The 17,205-nt window shown below is 44.0% G+C and overlaps 1 protein-coding gene across 3 annotated transcripts; it reads right to left on the minus strand.

Moving 5' to 3' along the window:
• Nucleotides 1–46: 46 nt before the first annotated feature.
• LOC103183807 (NGFI-A-binding protein 1-like) lies at nucleotides 47–16,222 on the minus strand. 3 transcript variants are annotated; one of them, XM_007901475.2, is made up of 8 exons: nucleotides 15,960–16,222; nucleotides 8,843–9,653; nucleotides 6,672–6,778; nucleotides 5,192–5,312; nucleotides 4,261–4,380; nucleotides 3,192–3,369; nucleotides 1,971–2,186; nucleotides 47–581 (listed from the first exon to the last, which is right to left on the minus strand). In XM_007901475.2, the coding sequence occupies exons 2-8, from the start codon at nucleotides 9,605–9,607 to the stop codon at nucleotides 526–528; spliced, it is 1,563 nt and encodes a 520-aa protein (XP_007899666.1). In that variant the 5' UTR covers nucleotides 9,608–9,653; nucleotides 15,960–16,222; the 3' UTR covers nucleotides 47–525.
• Nucleotides 16,223–17,205: the final 983 nt, after the last annotated feature.

Genomic DNA, 17,205 nt, shown 5'->3' on the forward strand with positions numbered 1-17,205 from the left:
TGGCTTAACTTTCTCACCTGAAGTACAATTAAATTACAAAACACTCTTTTAAATGATGAAGATCTAAGCAGAAATATTTATTATGATTATTGCTCTCTGAAACAGTTCAATCATAATAAGACTTACACTTAACAGTGAGAGGAATTGAAAACAAGATGGCAAAACAAAAAGCTTTTTAGGATTCTCAAAACTGTAAAAAAAACCTACAGTATCTGCTCAACTGCTCGTTTAGCAAATGTCAGTATATATAAATGGCCTTTGACAATGCAGTGTTCCCTGCAGAATTGCAGTGGGACACTACCTCAAACGAGAGGCGCTATACAAATGCAAGTTGTTGTCGTCAGTATATACAGAAATGACTTCCAGATGCTCGAAAAAATTCTTCAAAGTTACACGGACAAGTTAAAAAAAAAGGATTTCTTTAGTAGAAAAAAGAATAAATACTTTGTACCTTACCAAATTAAAAAAAATCTAATTCATTACATTTTTTTAAAAAAAAATGTCCAGTCGCTACGTCTACTACATTCATGAATTGCGGATTGATGTAATGTCGGCTTCGTCTTTGTAACACTCTTCGTCTTCTGGAATAAGAAGGGAAAAACAAAATTACTGAATGTAACACAGAACTTCCCATTCTACAGCGCATTATCAATCCCGTTGACAGTTTGTGAGACTCGTACAATATATCAGTCTTGTTTTACACACAGCACGGTCCCACAGCCATGAGGTGAGTACCCGATTAAATTTAAGAGGATTGTTGGTCAGGGCACCAGGAGAAATTCTTTGTTCTTTTTCCAGTGGTATAAATGGGATCTTTTAACATCTACCTGAAGAAGATTGGTTTGAAGTCTCATGTAAATGATAATAATATAATAATAATCCTTGCATTTGATACAGCGCCTTATCACGTCTTCGAGACGTCTCGAAGCGCTTCACAGCCTCGAGAATTGAAGTGAATTGATTGGGTATTTTTGTGGGTGAATCGCAGCAGCCAGTTGCGCACAGCGGCGTCCCATAGACAGTCGTGGATTGAAGTGACCAATTTATTATTATTATTACATTGCAGTGCTTCCTGCAGAACTGCACTGAGACTCTATCCTGCGGGAGGTGCCCTAAATAAACACAAGTTGTTGTCATTGCTCAGCCAAGGCCACAAGCACACACTGACCTCAAGGTTTGAATGTGGGCTTCAACCCACAACCTTTGACCTGGATATTGAGTCATTGACTGAACCAGATTGAATGTAAACGTGTATAATTACTCTGTAAAGTACACTGTGCTAAAGAGTAAAGCTGGGGAGAAATCAGAGTAACTAAACACTTGACCACGTTGAAGCAATTCTCAATATGTTTTTGTAGACCTCAGTGAGGTAAATGACCTATTAATCTGGAGGACTGTTGACTTAGGACAAACAGTTCAGAGGATCATAGTCAGGACAGGAGAAGAGAGACCATTCAGTCTATAGAAGCAGTGGACTATTAAGCAGAACAATATTGGATCCGTGTTCAAATCCTTCCTTTCTCTCCAGGTTAACAGAGTAAATACTGATCATAATAATTCTTGCATTCGATACAGCGCCTTAACAAGTCATTGAGACGTCTCAAAGGGCTTCACCATCATAACAATAACAGCAAATTATACTTGTATAGGGCCCTTGAACAACAACAAACAGCAAAATTACATTTGTAAAGCGCTTTTCACCTCGGAAAGCTTTCCCAGGGCACTGGACAATCAGGAGTTTTGGACCCGAGTTGGGGTCAGGAGGGATGGAGGGCAGAGGGTGGGTGGTGGTGAGAGGGTGGCCAAAGGCACTGTCGAAGAGGAAGGTCTTTAGACAGAACTTGAAGGAGGCAAGAGAAAGGGTGTGAGACGGAAGGGGTTGTTTATATTCTCGAAGACAAATTAGGATCATATTCCAAAGCATCACAGCAAAGAAACAGCACAGATTTAATGTATAAAAGACCATTTACCAGAGAAGGTTTCCTGTTTGATTCTCGGGCTAATTCGATCGCCTTCCTCAGTACTAGGGGAGGCGTGTTGTTGAGCCACCCGCAAGCCCTCGTCAATCAGGGCGAGTTGAATCATCTGCTTTGTCTTGGTCTGGCTGGGCCTAAATGTGCCGGGAATGTCTGATGGACATGGAGATGGTGCCAGACTGGAGTTCGAAGTCATGTCCTCAGACACATCTGTATTAAAAATAAGGGACAACTTTAGAAACTATAATATAATAATAATCCTCACATTTGATACGGCGCCTTATCACACCTTTGAGATGTCTCAAAGCGCCTCACAGAATATACTGTAAAGTGAATTGACCAGATATACTATGGGCGAAATATATTTTTTTAATTCCAATAAAAACCCAAACCTAAGAAAAATAAAACTCAAATAAAATTAAAATCAGAATTAAAACCCAAACTTCATCATATATATATAATAATATATACATCTTCAGGCCATCGACCAACTGCTGACCATGGCTGGATCCAGCTAAATCAATAATTGTTGACTTAAATTTTCCCACTTCCATTAATCACTTATTAATAAATAACTTCCCCAAGGTAAGGTCCTGGTTTAAGCTAAAGAAATGGGCTGCTCCTGGTTCAGAAAGAAACTTCTAGTTTTATAGCGTTTCATAATGTTGAGGAGGAGAGTTCGAGTCTCGGGGATGGGAGTGGGGTCGGGGGTTGGAGGCTGAATGCACGGCTACCGATGATGATAATAATAATCCTTGCATTTGATACATCGCCTCATCACGTCTTCGAGACGTCTCAAAGCGCTTCACAGAATAGACTGTAAATTGAATTGACTGCGTATTTTGTGGGCGAAACGCGGCAGCCAATTGCGCACAGCAGTGTCCCACAAACAGCCGTGGATTGAAGTGACCAATCTTTAAAAAAAAATTGAAGGAATTATTACTCCCAGAAAAGTGATCCGCCAATCGACCAACAACCGAGCTCCTACTTACTGCTAAGTAAACAAAAGGCGTGTGTGTGGAGTAAGAAAACTTGCCTGACCCGCCCGGGAATCAAACCCAGGTCTCTCACTTGCGAGGTGAGCGCTCTAACCACTGAAGCAACAAGTAAAAAGTGAGTAGAGCGGAGGGGGCAAGGGACGAGCAGGGAGAAGGAACAACAGACTAGGAGGCCAATTGCCTCGTTGCCGCTGCTAGTAAATTGTGTTTAAGTTACCGTCGCCGCTTCCTTCTGACATGCCACCGTCTTCCTCCTCCATGTGGTGCATCCCTAGCAGAGACAGGCTCCGAGCCTTCGCTGAGAAATACTTATCGGAACGTTTCTGCTTCTTGATAAGGTCGTTCTGCTCCTGGAGGAGGGTTAGCTGCTCCGTGGTGACCTTCTCCAATTCCAGCTGAAAGGCACAATGAAATAGGCGAGAGAGAGAGAGCGAGAAAGAGAAAGAGTGAAACATTAACTGGAATGGACGATCCAGATAAGACAACGAGGCTAATTCACAAGGTCAAGCAGATGCCTTCACTGCCTTTGTGCATGTCTTCTGGCTACAAACAGCAAATGCACGGCCTCTGACTATGCACACCCACCCACACACACTCTTCCACCCGCGCACACGCATACACGCACAGACGCAAACACACACAGGCGCACGCACACACAGGCGCACACACACACACACAGGCGCGCACAAACACAGGCGTGCGCACACACATATAGACGCGCACACACATAGACGCATATTTTAAATCTTTAGGAGTCACATTGCATTGCTACACTTTGTGCAGTTTAACTTTCAAAAATTCTACAAATGCCCTCTCTCCTTTAATTACGGTGTGGTCGTTAGAAGGGAACCGCTCGCTACTCCAAATGGCCACAGTTGCTGAGTGGATTGGGATGTCTTAAAAGGGAGATAGTTCTGGAGTGATCTGATAAAATGGCAGAACAGCTGTGATGGGCTGAAGGACCTCCTCCTGTTCCTGTGTTGTTGGAATTCTCAGCGATGGAGCCCCAAAGCGGTCGTGAAGTCGCTGTTCCAGATCTGAGGACAAGCCGCCAAAATAAGGCTCCTTCATTCTCTCCTCCTCTATCCAATCGATTTATTCTTTCCGACACATTGCGAGACGTCATTTAAAACATAGAAAGATAAAAGCCATTGCCTCTTTTTACCAACATCTTTTACCAACTGTCAGAAGATACAGAAGGCAAGTAACATCAGACCTGTTAGCTGCTGACCCCACGATGGCATGTGAGAAAACATTGGAAGCCACAGACTGGGGCAGAACCTGACCTGAAGTTCATGAACCTCAGCCACATTGTGGTTAAGCTCCTCGTGTCCGATCCTTGTTTTGAGCATCTCCTGTTTCTGGTAAATCCCAGAGAGTATGGCCTGAATCTCCAGCAGTCGCTCCTGTACGACACAAAACACAGACATCCTGAGGTTTAGTCCCATTGTTCATGGGTACAACACGAGCAAATGTGCAATAGGAGATTGTGTAGGTGAGGCAAGACACTGCTGATAATAAACCCAGTAGAGTAAACCTCGCATAAGTCACATCAGTTGGGGCCATACTTTTAACGTGGAATCTTGTAGCTGAGTGGTTAGAGCACTCGCCTCACAACTGAGAGGACCTGGGTTCAATTTACGGCAGGGCGAAACATTAGGCAAGTTTCCTTACTCCCCACGCGCCTCTGTTTACCCAGCAGTAAGCAGGAATCCGGTTGTTAGTCGATTGGCAGATCGCTTTTCCGGAGGTAATAATTCCTTCAAAAAAAAATAATAACGAATTGGTCACTTCAATCCACCACTGTTTGTGGGACACTGCTGTGAGCAATTGGCTGCTGTGTGCATTTCGCCCACAAAATACAGTCAATTCACTTTATGGTATATTCTGTGAAGCGCTTTGAGACGTCTCACAGTTGCACACAGCAGTGTCCCACAAACAGCCCTGGATTGAGTGACCAATGTATTATTGTCACACTCTTACCAATACCAGCAGATTTCTGAGCCGGGGAGTTGGTGAAGTATCGTAAGACTTGGGAAGGAGAAATCAACAAGAAATATACAGGAACACACCCAGAGATTTAGGAGTAACAACCCTGGTTGATTTTCACCTCCTCTGTGACGAGACAGGAGTGAAGGGAAGGGTGGAAGATGGAGAGGTAAGGGGAGGTGTGAGCAAACTTGGGTAGCAATTGCCATTAATTAATGAATATCTCACCTGTCTCTTTAGTTTCATCAATTCCGCTTGCACAGTTCGAGTGTGAACCTCGTCGCGTAGATATTGCCCATTGGTGTCTAGTCTTGCCCTCTTGGGTGTTGGTATCTCTACAAATTTGGATCTAAAAAAAAAGTAGGGAGAAACACCGGGTCACGATGCCGTACTGAAACCGCCAAGTTTAAAACTTATTCCCGAGAGACACTCATTCCTTCTTATTGATTAGAGCGAACTAAAGTTTGTTGTTTTGCCAAACCTTGTGATGACGGGACTCAGGCCGTGGCTGAGCAATGCCAACCTGTGTATGGTGCTGAGCGGCCTTTGTCAACCAGTTGTTCCTTGTAAAACAGCTTTATAAGCACATTCCTGAAATTTGTGGAGAAATAATTACAAATTCAAATCAACTCCACTTTACTACTACTCCTACTCGAGCACTCTTTAGTTCTGCTTCAACTCTACTCTAATCCTCTAACTCAAGCTGCTGTTCGATATATAATCAGTGGCAAAATGTCCATTCAACCCCCGCCCCCAAGTGAACCGGGAAGGTTATTATTGGGCAGCTAGTCAATCGCGATGGAAGCAAAGTGTTCAAGTCCAATCCTAGGCTCATATTCTGTGCCTTAAGGCCATTGTCTGACAGATTGAATGGAATTTTCTGAAGATTGGCCAAGTCAGCCTTATGTTAGCTATAGTTTAACCTAAGAACCACCCACACAATCTCCTCCAAACGTAGGTCTTCTGATCAGCCGGCTAAATCTCACCAACGTCTCTCCAGTTTGGTCTAATGGGATGTAATGGCCAGTGAGGGGCGCTGCTCTCTGCTGTGTCTGTAACAGGACGCGAAGTGAAGGAAGTGAAGCAATCAATGTGTTGGGTGAGTGGGAGTTGGATCCAGAGACACACATTCGCTTTCAGTAAAGCTCAGCGCGGTTAGGATGTACGAGGAGAATGTGGGTCTAAGAATATTTTATCAGACCGGCTTTGCTCCTGACTGATCTTTCTGCCATCTAATCCAGGGGGCAAGGAAGCCAATTGCAGCGTTCCCCCACCCTTCGCCCCAACAACACACTGATGGAATTTAATCAGCACAGATCAAGAGTTGGAACGTGGCGCCTTGTGTTCTGTATGGCTCAGACCCGCACCGTACTTTTGGAATGTTAATGTTGAATAAGTTCTCATACGCTCTTACTGGTTTGGCTTGCATTCTGGTTACACATATATATAATTACTATAAACAAAAAAAAAGACCTTGCTGTGATTCAGTAATTCCCTGAATTGATTGCATGATCCAGTTGAGACATTACAAACATTTATTTACATCCACTCAAAGAATTGGAACCTCCAAGCCTGTTTCCAGGTTGGACTGACAGGAACTCAATTCAGTGAGTTAGCCCCGGGTTATAGCAGGCACTGTGGTTTATGTCTGGGCCAGACAGGGTTAAACCACCTCTCCTACCTGGAATACCTGTGGCTATACTTGTACCCAGATTCGCGGACGACTTGACGAGCGAGTGGGAACAGCTCATCCCGCCTGGCTAGCAGAGTGCTGTCGATCATGCAGAGTTGAGTGGCTGCTTCGTTTACCATCACCTAACGGAGAAATAAAAAGAATGACCATAAGAATCTGCTATCGCACAGCAGTGTCCCACAAACAGTCATGGGTTGAGTGACCAAGTTATTATTATTTTATTTCGAAAGGATTAACACCCCCGGAAAAGTGATCTGACAATCGCCTGACAACTGGGTTCCTACTTACTGCCAGGTAAAATAGTATCCCGAGATATTATTTCCTAACAGAAATCTTTCTAATTTGTTCTTGAAAGAATCAACACTTTCTGCTTCCACCGTCTCCTGAGGGAGCCTCTTCCATACACTTACTACTCGCTCACTAAAGTAATAATAATAATAATAATCCTTGTGTATGATATAGTGTCTTATCACATCGTTGAGACATCTCACAGCTCTTCACAGAATATACCATAAAGTGGATTGATTGTGTATTTTGTGGGCGAAATAATAAGTAATAAAAATAATAATAAATAGCAATTCCACAACCTTACTCGGAAAACTGAAAACTTTATACAGTACTGTTATACAGCATAATGTTATCAATAAAGTGCATAGGGGTGCAAACTTTAATTAAGAAATCCGTGAAGAAATGCTGTACTGCATACTTGTATTGAACTATATTATATCAGGAAGCAAATTGGGGTATTGAATATCACTCAAGAAAAGTGCTGCACAGGAACAGAGAGTCGTGTCTTCATTAAATCCAGTTATTCCTCTAACATATTGAGAGAAGGTTCTGAGAGAGAAGGGCTAACTAACAAGGCGCAGGGGAAAGAGAAGACATGTGCAGACCTAAAGTACCAGCTCTTCTTTACATTAAGCAGTATTTTGTGTCTACCTCTGTGCAACCAAATCCTATTGTTCCACGATTATTCTCGTGGACAAGGAAAATCCCAAACATCAAATGTCTCCTTCAAACTCCAATTCAAAAGGTTTTCATTTTAAATTTTAAATTGATTTTCAACCACAACCACAAAAGTCACAATCAATCCACTTTAAATATATTCTGTGAAGCGCTTTGAGGCGTCTCAACGACATGATAAGGAACTGTATCAAATGCACGGATTACGATTATTAGTATTAAAATGTGAAGAGCTCATAGACTACTTTATCACCCAAAATCAAGGCCACTCACCCTTTGCACTGAAAACCTCCTAAAATCAAATTTCACCAATTTATCCCCAATTTAAATGAATCATCTCACTGTTGTTTAAAGCTCACACTGGGGCTTTGACCTCAAAGTCTAGGCTGACATTCCAGTGTCGGGCTGGGGATGAGTTTCATCACCAAGGTCCAGTCTTTTGGATGAGACATTACACCGAGGCCAAAACTGCCGGTTCAGGTAGTTATTAAAAGATCCCATGGCACTATTTGAAAAGTCAAAGGCATTTCTTCCAATGTCCTGGCCAACAACTCCACCAAATTGGCCATTTGTGTGACACTGCTATGAAGAAATTGCCTACAAAACACACAGTCAGTAAACTTTGCAGTGTATCCTGTAAAGTGCTTTGAGACGTGAAAGGCGCTGTATCAAATAGAAGAATTATTATTACTTCTAATCATTTATATGTTGTAAAGTCCTGAGCGATGGTTAACTTATGTAAACGTGCTATACAAATGTATGGTATTATTATCTCTTGAACCATTCCTTTGGCCATCATCTTTATATCCCAAAACACCTTGCATTTATATAGCGCCCTTTACTTGGGATAGTGTCCCGAAGTGCTGGACAGTGGCTGCATCTGACCCCGATACATCTTAGTTCCCTGCTCGTTCGCCCTCTACTGTATTCGTTAAGTGCTTCTCGAGATGTTATTCAACACGAAAAGGGACCTAGATGTGGTTCTGCTAATTACAGGTTTACGGAAAAAAAATGCTGACTCTTTTGAGCAAATCGTGTTGTACCATGTTACGACTGCGATAACAATCTCTAATTACGGGGCTGAAGCGAAGCTACAAAGGTCAATTCTGTCGCCTAACAGTCACTCCGGTGGAGGGGGGGTGGGGGTGGCTTCACGGCGGAGCATCGCTGGGCATCGGTATAATTCACACCAAACAATTGACCGAAACGCCGTCAAAGCGTACCTCGTGCAACGTAAGATTCTTCCCGTCTTTCCTTTTCGAGTCGAACCTCCCGTAGATGGCGCTGTACTTCCGGATCTCCTCTTCCTTCTGCGGTTCCTGGTCGCTCATCTCGAAGATGTGGCCCAGCGTTTTGGCCAGTTTCTTGTTGCTGATAAAAACGCACTCGAGTTCCTTGCTGTCCATTCTGGGCACCGCTTGGATGAGGCGTTCCGCACAGTTCGTAATGATCTGGATGACGTCTTGAGTCAGGGGCAAGGAGGGTCCATCCTTGGGGGGGGAGTGGGGCTCTTCCTTGGACAGGGTGACGATGTTTGATATGCTGGGCAGGTGGTGCGTTCCCGCCAACGGGTCCGTCTGCGAGGAGTTCTCTGTCATTTTGGGCAAGGAATGATTGTTATTGGCGAGCTCCAACACGCTCCCCTGGTGCTCCAGGGCGGAGCTGGGACTGGCTGACGCTGACGCCTCGGAGACTTTTGCGATGGGAATACTGCTGGCCGGGAGTTTGGTGAGAGGCTGGTTGAAGGCAGACGGAGAGGTGATCCATTCCTGCAAAGCTTTCTGAAGGCGTCGTACATGCAGTGGTTTACTGGACATCCCCACAAGGGCCATAATCTCCAGAAACTCTTCCTCCGCAGCATCACAGAGCTGCTGAACATCATCCCCTCCCTGCTGGATGAAGGCATCGTAATAAATGAGAAGATTCGCCCTCTGAAGCACTCGGTACAGCTGTAGTTCCCCCAGGGTAGACGGCTGGGATGTCGTCATGTCCCCTCTGTGTATTCAGCGGCTGTTGTTATCTCTTGAGCAATTCCTTTTTTTGGGGGGAAAAAAACACACAGAAAAGTTCTTAGATCTTAACGTCGGATTAATAATTATCCTCGCATTTGATGCAGCGCCTCATCATGTCTTTGAGACGTCGCAAAGCGCCTCACGGTAATAATTATTATTGTTATCATCACGTCGTTGAGACGTCTCAAAGCAGATGTCTCAGAACAGATTGTAAAATCGATTGTATATTTTGCAGGTGAAATCCATCTGATTAGAGGTTATAGGAAACATGAGTTATTCCGCTTCCCACCCAGGGAGACAACCTTTAGTGAAAGGCAATGCTAGAAACCTGAAATAAAAACAGAAATCGCTAGGAACATGCAGCAGGTCAGACAACATCTATGGAGAGAGAAAAATGAGTTAACGTGTCACGCTGATGACCTTTCGTCAGAACTGGGGGATGTTGGAAGGGAGGAGATTATAAGTACAAGCAGAGAAGGGGGCAGGGAAAGAAAGACAAGGGAAAAGTTTAGGTGGTGGACAGATGACGACGAGATCAAAGGTGTTGATGGTGCAAGACTAAAGAAGGCAATAGTGGGAGATTCTAAAAAGAAAAGATGTGTCTAAGACCCAGAGAATGTGTGAATGATTATAGAAGAGGGGGGTGGGGGAGGGAATCAAGGCTGACAAAAGATGGAAGCTTTCTTTAAGGCTTCAAGTGGTTAAAATCAATGTTGAGGCCAGAGGACTGTAAGGTGCCTAGGAGGTAGATGAAGGGCTGTTCTTCAAGCTTGCACTGTGCTTCGTTCGACCAGCGTAGGAGGTCTTGGACGGAGAGGTCAGAGTGGGAAAAACAAAGTGGGAAGAAGAATTAAATCTTTAGCAATGCCTGGGACCTGGCACCAATTTGGACCTTCAGGAGAGAGAAGAAATAATTAAAAAATATATATATAAATTGGATTACAAATACAAATCAGCAACAAGTTTCACATCAGGAGGACGACCCAAGACACCTATTCGCTGGTAACTATTTTGAAAGATTCAAAAGAAGGTGAATGAAACTGGACACAACTGTTTAATACAAAAAAAGTATTAGAAGACGCCAATTTCCTACTTCTCCAGGCCCAATTTTTAGCATGTCACAATCGTAAGATCACAAGATCGGTTTGGATGAAAAAAGCACTTCTTTTTCCTTTTCTGATCTCATCCCTGCAGAACACAAACCTATCATCCTCCCAGGTTAAATAAATCCAATATCCTGGCCCAAACCCACCCTTCCTGGCAACCCACTCCAGTCTGTAACAACAACAAAATGACATTTGTATAGCACCTTTCACGTCGGGAGGACATCCCAAGGCCCTGATATTTACCTTCTGAGTAGAGAAAAACTTCCTAGTGTCTGTCCTGAAATTGTCCTTTGCCGCTCTAAACTTACGTCTCTTGTTTTGGTACATCCTATAATATAGTTCTGTGTTAACTCTTTCGATCCTGTTTAAAAAATGTATACACCTCTATGAGATTCGTCTGAGTTGCCTGATAACACAGTAAATATTGATTTTTGATGCACAGGTGACTGCGTTGCACACCAATTGTTCTGACAGCTGAACAGCCATACGCAGGAATACCGTGGTTCAGTTCTGAAGCAACTCGCTCTACTGCAAATAAAGTTCCTGCGGTGCAAGGTGGAGATGAGTTCTGCTGCTGTAAGTCGTTTGTGGTGGGTTGTGAGAAACGATGGGGGAAGGGGGAGTTGAACATGTTATGCATAAATTAAGCAAAAAAAAAAATGCTGACCTCAAAAGATTAGCTGTGGAGGTTTGCAAGAGGTGTAACTGACGGAATCGGCACTTTTCGCAAGTGAAGAACTGCACCCAGGCTACATAACACCCTGACTTTCAAATGGGGTACTTAAAAGAGACCAAAAGATTTAATTTTGGTGAGCAATGTTAGGCCCCACCCGGCACCCACTAGGCCGAATTAGACCGAATTGTGTTCCTTAAACGGGAACGCAAAACAACAAGTTACATTTGTGTAGCGCCTTACACATGGGGAGGACGTCCCAATGTCAGAGTTGCCATTCTTTCAGATGAGATGTCTGGATCTTTCTCCCTGTGTCCTGGTCAACAATTCCCCGAATAAAATTAAAGTCAGTCGCTCCACGTGTTCGCCCACAAAATATATACCCAATTTTACAGTGTACCCTGTGAAGCACTTTGAAAGTTCTTGATGAAGTGATAAGGTGCTATATATTATTAAATGTTTTTCGACTATGCCATCTTATTATTCCTGTGTCCTCCCTCACATGCAAACATTTTTTCCTCATGAAGTCTGTGCTCGTGTTCTCAATAATAATAATCCTTGCATTTGATATAGTGACTTATTACGTCTTCGAGACGTCTCAAAGCGCTTCACAGAATATACTGTAAAGTGAATTGAGTACATTTTGTGGGCGAAACGCGACAGCCGATTGCGTACAGCAGTGTCCCACAAATAGTCGCGGATTGAGTGATCACATTTTTTTTGAAGGAATTACTACCCTTGGAAAAGCGATCCGCCAATCGACTAACAACCGGATTCCTACTTACTGTTAGCAAACAGAGGTATGTGGAGCAAGGAAACTTGCCCAGCGTTTCACTCTGCCGGGGATGGAACCCAGGTCTCTTGCTTGCGAGGCAAGCGCTCTAATCACTGAGCTACAGGTCTCCAATATTGTCTCCAAGTATAGTACTGTGGCTCTCTTCAAGGATAGCAAGGTTTCGTTAGGCTTGAGGCATATAAGGCCTATGGCCAAACAGTCTCCTTTGTGGCTCTAACTCCTGAGAATGCACTGGAGGGGTTTCCTCCAGACCATTTGTGAAACCCAAGATCGAGCAGTGCGGTGAGTTTGTGGTAAACAGGGATGATTAAAAACTAAGAGGTAAACAGTAAAATGACGATTTATTCATTATTTAATAATTGGGCCACTCAATCCAGGACTGTTTGTGGGTCACTTCTGTGCGCATATTTGCTGTCGCGTTTCGCCCATAAAACACAGTCGATACACTTTACAGTATATTCTGTGAAGCGCTTTGAGACGTCTCAATGGCTTGATAAGGTGCTATACCAAGTACAAGGATTATTATTATTATTAAGAAGCTGTAGGGAGGGAGGGCTCCAGCCTACACTGACCTGTCGCTAAGCACCATAGAGGTAGAGACAGCTTCACGCCAGGTACATCTACGTTTTCTTGGCCAGACAGATGTCTGACACATACAGAGATCCATAACCATGCTTAAGAGTATCCCAACCAGGAGGAGTTCTGTGCATTCCACTTACACATAGAAATTCCCATGTTTGGAATGGAATGTTCCAGTGGGAGAGGAACTCTCAAGAGTGGACAGCAGTGGATACAGCCATCAAGAAAAATTGGGACAGGTTAGAGCTTTTCTCTCTGTCTAGAATTTTGAGACCATTGAGGGAGGACCTGATGGAGGTAGTTAAGATTACAGTAATGATAATAATCCTTGCATTTGATACAGCACCTTATCACGTCTTCAAGACGTCTCAAAGCGCTTCACAGAACATACTGTAAAGTGAATTGACTGTATATTTTGCAGGTGAAACCTGGCAGCCAATTGCGCACAGCAGCGTCCCACAAACAGTTGTGGATTGAGTGTCCAATTTATTATCATTATATTTGGTTTGAAGAAATTCTATGCCTTCAAATCGCTTGCGAGGCGAGTGCTCTAACTACAGGAAAGGACTCCATGCAAAGATTTGGATGTAGTTTTTTTTCCCCCCCACTTGTTGGTAAGTCCAAAACTAAGACGTAATAAATATAAGATAGCCAACAGCAGATTCAATAGGGAGTTTAGGAGAAACTTCTTCAACTGCTGGAAGCTGTGGTTGAAGCAAAAAGCATCAATGCATTTAAAACAATCTTGGATGCGTACATGAGAGAGAAGGGAATAGAGAGGTATAGGAAAGGAGACCGTGTGGAGTATAAACACAGGCAAGCAACAGTTGGGCCGGGTCGAGGGGCCTGTTTACGCGCTTCAAAACTCTTTGTAACAAGGAAGATTTAGTGACCAATGGAGCACTAAGCCTTACAAAACTTCAGGTACACATCTTTGTCTCTGGCAGTGTTAAGATGATCCCAGTCAGTTCAGTTAACAGACTAATAAACAATGCCCTGAATAAAATCATTCACTTCACGGCTGTTTCTAGGACATCACTGGTTGCAACCTGCCTGACCCGTTTGCCTGCAAAAATACAGAAGTCACAAGGCTTTACAGCAGCTCCTGTGAAGTACTTTGAGATGTCCTCATAACGTGAAAGGTGTTCCGAGACCTTATCCCATGTGAACACTCCAAATGCAAATTGTTGTTTATGAACTGTAACCTAGTATAAATTAGTATAAATTTCTCCTCGTTTGTGCCGTGTGAGTTCTGTTCCCTTTGCTATCTTGTTTCGCCCACAAAAACACTGTCAATCCATCTTTACAGTATATTCTGTGAAGCGCTTTGAGACGTCTCGAAGACGTGATAAGGCGCTATATCAAATGCAAGGATTAATGCAAATGGAGTCCTGTAGCTCAGTGATTAGAGCACTGCGAAACCTCGGGCAAGTTTCCTTACTCCACACAGAGCCTAATAATAATCCCTCCAAAACCAAAAACTATAATTAAATTGGTCATTTTCAATCTAACGACTGTTTGTGCGACATTGCTGTGCGCAATTGGCCGCCGCGTTCGCCCACAAATATACAGTCAATTCACTTTACAGTGTGTTCTACGAAGCGCTTTGGGACGTCCTCCCGACGTGAAAAGCGCTATATCAAATGCAAGGATTATTATTATTATTACTGTTGTGCCTCCAAATCGCTGTGACACCATTTCTTTCCCAATGAAAAAAAATCCCCACAATCGCTCAAGCGTCAAAACGCTACAGACATTGCCAAAGCTACCATCCACAGGAACACATCACCCATCGAATACATCCCCACAGTTCATCCAAAAAATTGGCATTAAAGTTAGTTTTCCTCAAAAATTGTAACTGCAGAAACAATTACAACAGATTTCAAACATTGCCTGTATTGCAAAGTTGTGATCATGGAGTTCTGTAGAGTATTTGTCAGAGCGCTCGCCTCGCGAGCAAGAGGACCTGAGCTCGATTCCCAGGCAGGGTGAAACGTTAGACAAGTTTTCTTACTCCATACGCCTAGGCTTACCGAGCAGTAAGTGGGAACTCGGTTGTTACTCGATTGGTGGAGCGCTTTTCCGGGTGTAACAATCCCTTAAAAAAAACTAATAATTTGGTCACTCAATCCACGACCGTTTGCGGGGCACTACTGTGCACAATTGGCTGCCACATTCTCTCCCAACAAATTGTACACTCAAAATTCATACGTGACAAGGCCCCAGATCAAATGTGAGGATTATTATTATTATATTATTATTATTACTATTAAGGCCAGGCAAATAAAACACTAATTTCACAAAGCCATATCACATACTGGTACTTGTTATCATGCCACGTTATATAGCCCTCTCCCCCCCCCCCCCCCCACACACACACCATGAATCTGCACATGCCCCCACTCTACATAACTGTTCTACTCCATTAGGGTTAGGAGACCATAGTACAAGGTTCTTACCCTCACTCTCACCCAAATGTTTGCCCAGAACAAAGCCTGGATTTAACTCCCATGCAAACTAATTCGAAATGAAAGACAAGGGAGTGAGGGGTGGGGGGGGTGGGGGTGTGGGGGGGAATGTATATTTTTTCAGTGTGTGTGTGTGTGTACAGCTTTATGTGGGGTCCACCAATTCACACCAAAGAGGGAAAGATTGCAAAAAGAAAAGAAAAAGGTGGTGTGGGGTGGTGGGTGATGGGGGTGGGGTGGGGGTGGGGGGGGGTTGTGTGGGAGAGACATTACTACTTTAAATTTTGAGCACGCTTGTGCTGGAGAGGGGGGGGGGGAGAGAGAGAGAGAGAGAAAGGAGGGAAAGAAAAGAGAGGGAGGGAGGGAGAGAGAGAGAGACAGACAGAGGGGGTGGTTGGGATACATTAGATATATATGTGTGTAAAAAAAGGGAACATTTGGTGCAACGGAATCTGCGCAAACAGGGGGAGGGGAGATAGATATATATAGAGAGAGAGAGGGAGAGAGGGAGGGAAGGAAGGAAGGAGGGAGAAGCTGTTTGACTCCTATCCTCACCCTGCGGGGAAAAAATGCAACACACAAAAAAAAACAGAAGTAAAAAAAAAGAGAGAGAGAGAGAGGGAGAGAGAGAGAGAGAGAGAGGAGGGTTGGATACTGTGGCAGAGGAGGAAAGAGGAGAGGTTTGGAGCTGTTGAGAGGCGCTTACCTCTGTGCCCTGTACCTTGTGCAGGTGGTGAGGCAGCCTCGGTGGGGCTGTTTTGCTAAAGAAAAAAAATAGTCTGAAAGGCTGGAGGAATGGCGACTGGCAGCGGCGGAAAAAAAAAGCGAGTTGTTTCTGCAGTCGACTCCACTCCCCACCCTGGTGCTGACACAGTGAGGGTGGGGAAACCTGGGTCACTGCAGGGGTTTAAGGTGGTCCGGGAAATTCTAGTGCAAACAACGTTTAAACCTCACCCACACACCCACCCACACCCCCCCCCCCTCAGACACACACACACACACACAGAGACACACACACACAGAGACACACACACACACAGAGAGACACACACACAAACACACACACAGAGACACACACAGAAAGACACACACAGAGACACACACACAGACACACACACACAGAGAGACACACAGAGACACAGACACACACACAGAGACACACAGACACAAACACACACACACAGAGACACACACAAATGATGTCCATTCACCTTTCCAAAGGGATACAGAGGGGAAGCGATACAATGTCGCTATTTGGCGCGTCCTCTTTGGAAACAATGTAACTAACCATCATCGTGCGAGAGTTATGAATGAAAAAAAATAGTGGTGGGGGGGGGGGAGGGAGAGGGGTGGGGGGGTATGAAATGTGGCAGAAATTTTTTCACTCCCCCCCCACCCCCCAAACGACCCACCCAATCACTCCCCCCCACCACCCAAAAAAAACTAACGAAAATAGTAGTTTTCGATATAATTTTTTAAATATATATATATATGAAAAATATATCCTCCTCCTCTCCTGGGTGGGTTTTGCTCATGAGAAATAAAAAAAAATTCCTATGTGTATGTGTGTGTGTGTTGTTGTGTTGGTTTGGACTACTGATCGCAGACAAGTTAAGTGCAATAGTAAGGCTGAGGGCGAGTTTATCCCACTTGGAACTGGAGACTTGGGTCTACAACTCACTGTGTCTGGGGTTTACACAGTCTGCTGTCTTCCCCTCACCCACCCCTTCCCCTCACTCTGGATTTTTTAAATATTGCTTTTGAAAAATTTACATAAAGCTAAGTTTGGAGGCCTTGAGGTTTGGCCCCAACTCCAACCCCAAACACTGTGGAGAGAGATGTTTTGTTTAAAATCTCCAACCGTTGGGGGGATCGAATTGGTAGAAATACTGCCATCCACTGTGGCTGCAGATAGGATTTTGCCTTTGAGATAGATTTTTTTTTGTGTGTGT

Source organism: Callorhinchus milii, unplaced genomic scaffold, assembly GCF_018977255.1.
Source record: "Callorhinchus milii isolate IMCB2004 unplaced genomic scaffold, IMCB_Cmil_1.0 Scaffold23, whole genome shotgun sequence".
NCBI lineage: Eukaryota > Metazoa > Chordata > Chondrichthyes > Chimaeriformes > Callorhinchidae > Callorhinchus > Callorhinchus milii.

Bases quoted from the DNA above. Each gene is read 5' to 3' on its own strand.
- LOC103183807 (XM_007901473.2), bottom strand. From the start codon at position 9,607: ATGACGACATCCCAGCCGTCTACCCTGGGGGAACTACAGCTGTACCGA. The intron at 4,381-5,191 runs GTGAGATATTCA...TGTGTCGTACAG, and splicing joins TGATGAAACTAAAGAGACAG to GAGCGACTGCTGGAGATTCA. The intron at 582-1,970 runs GTAAATGGTCTT...TTCTTATTCCAG, and splicing joins CAAACAGGAAACCTTCTCTG to AAGACGAAGAGTGTTACAAA.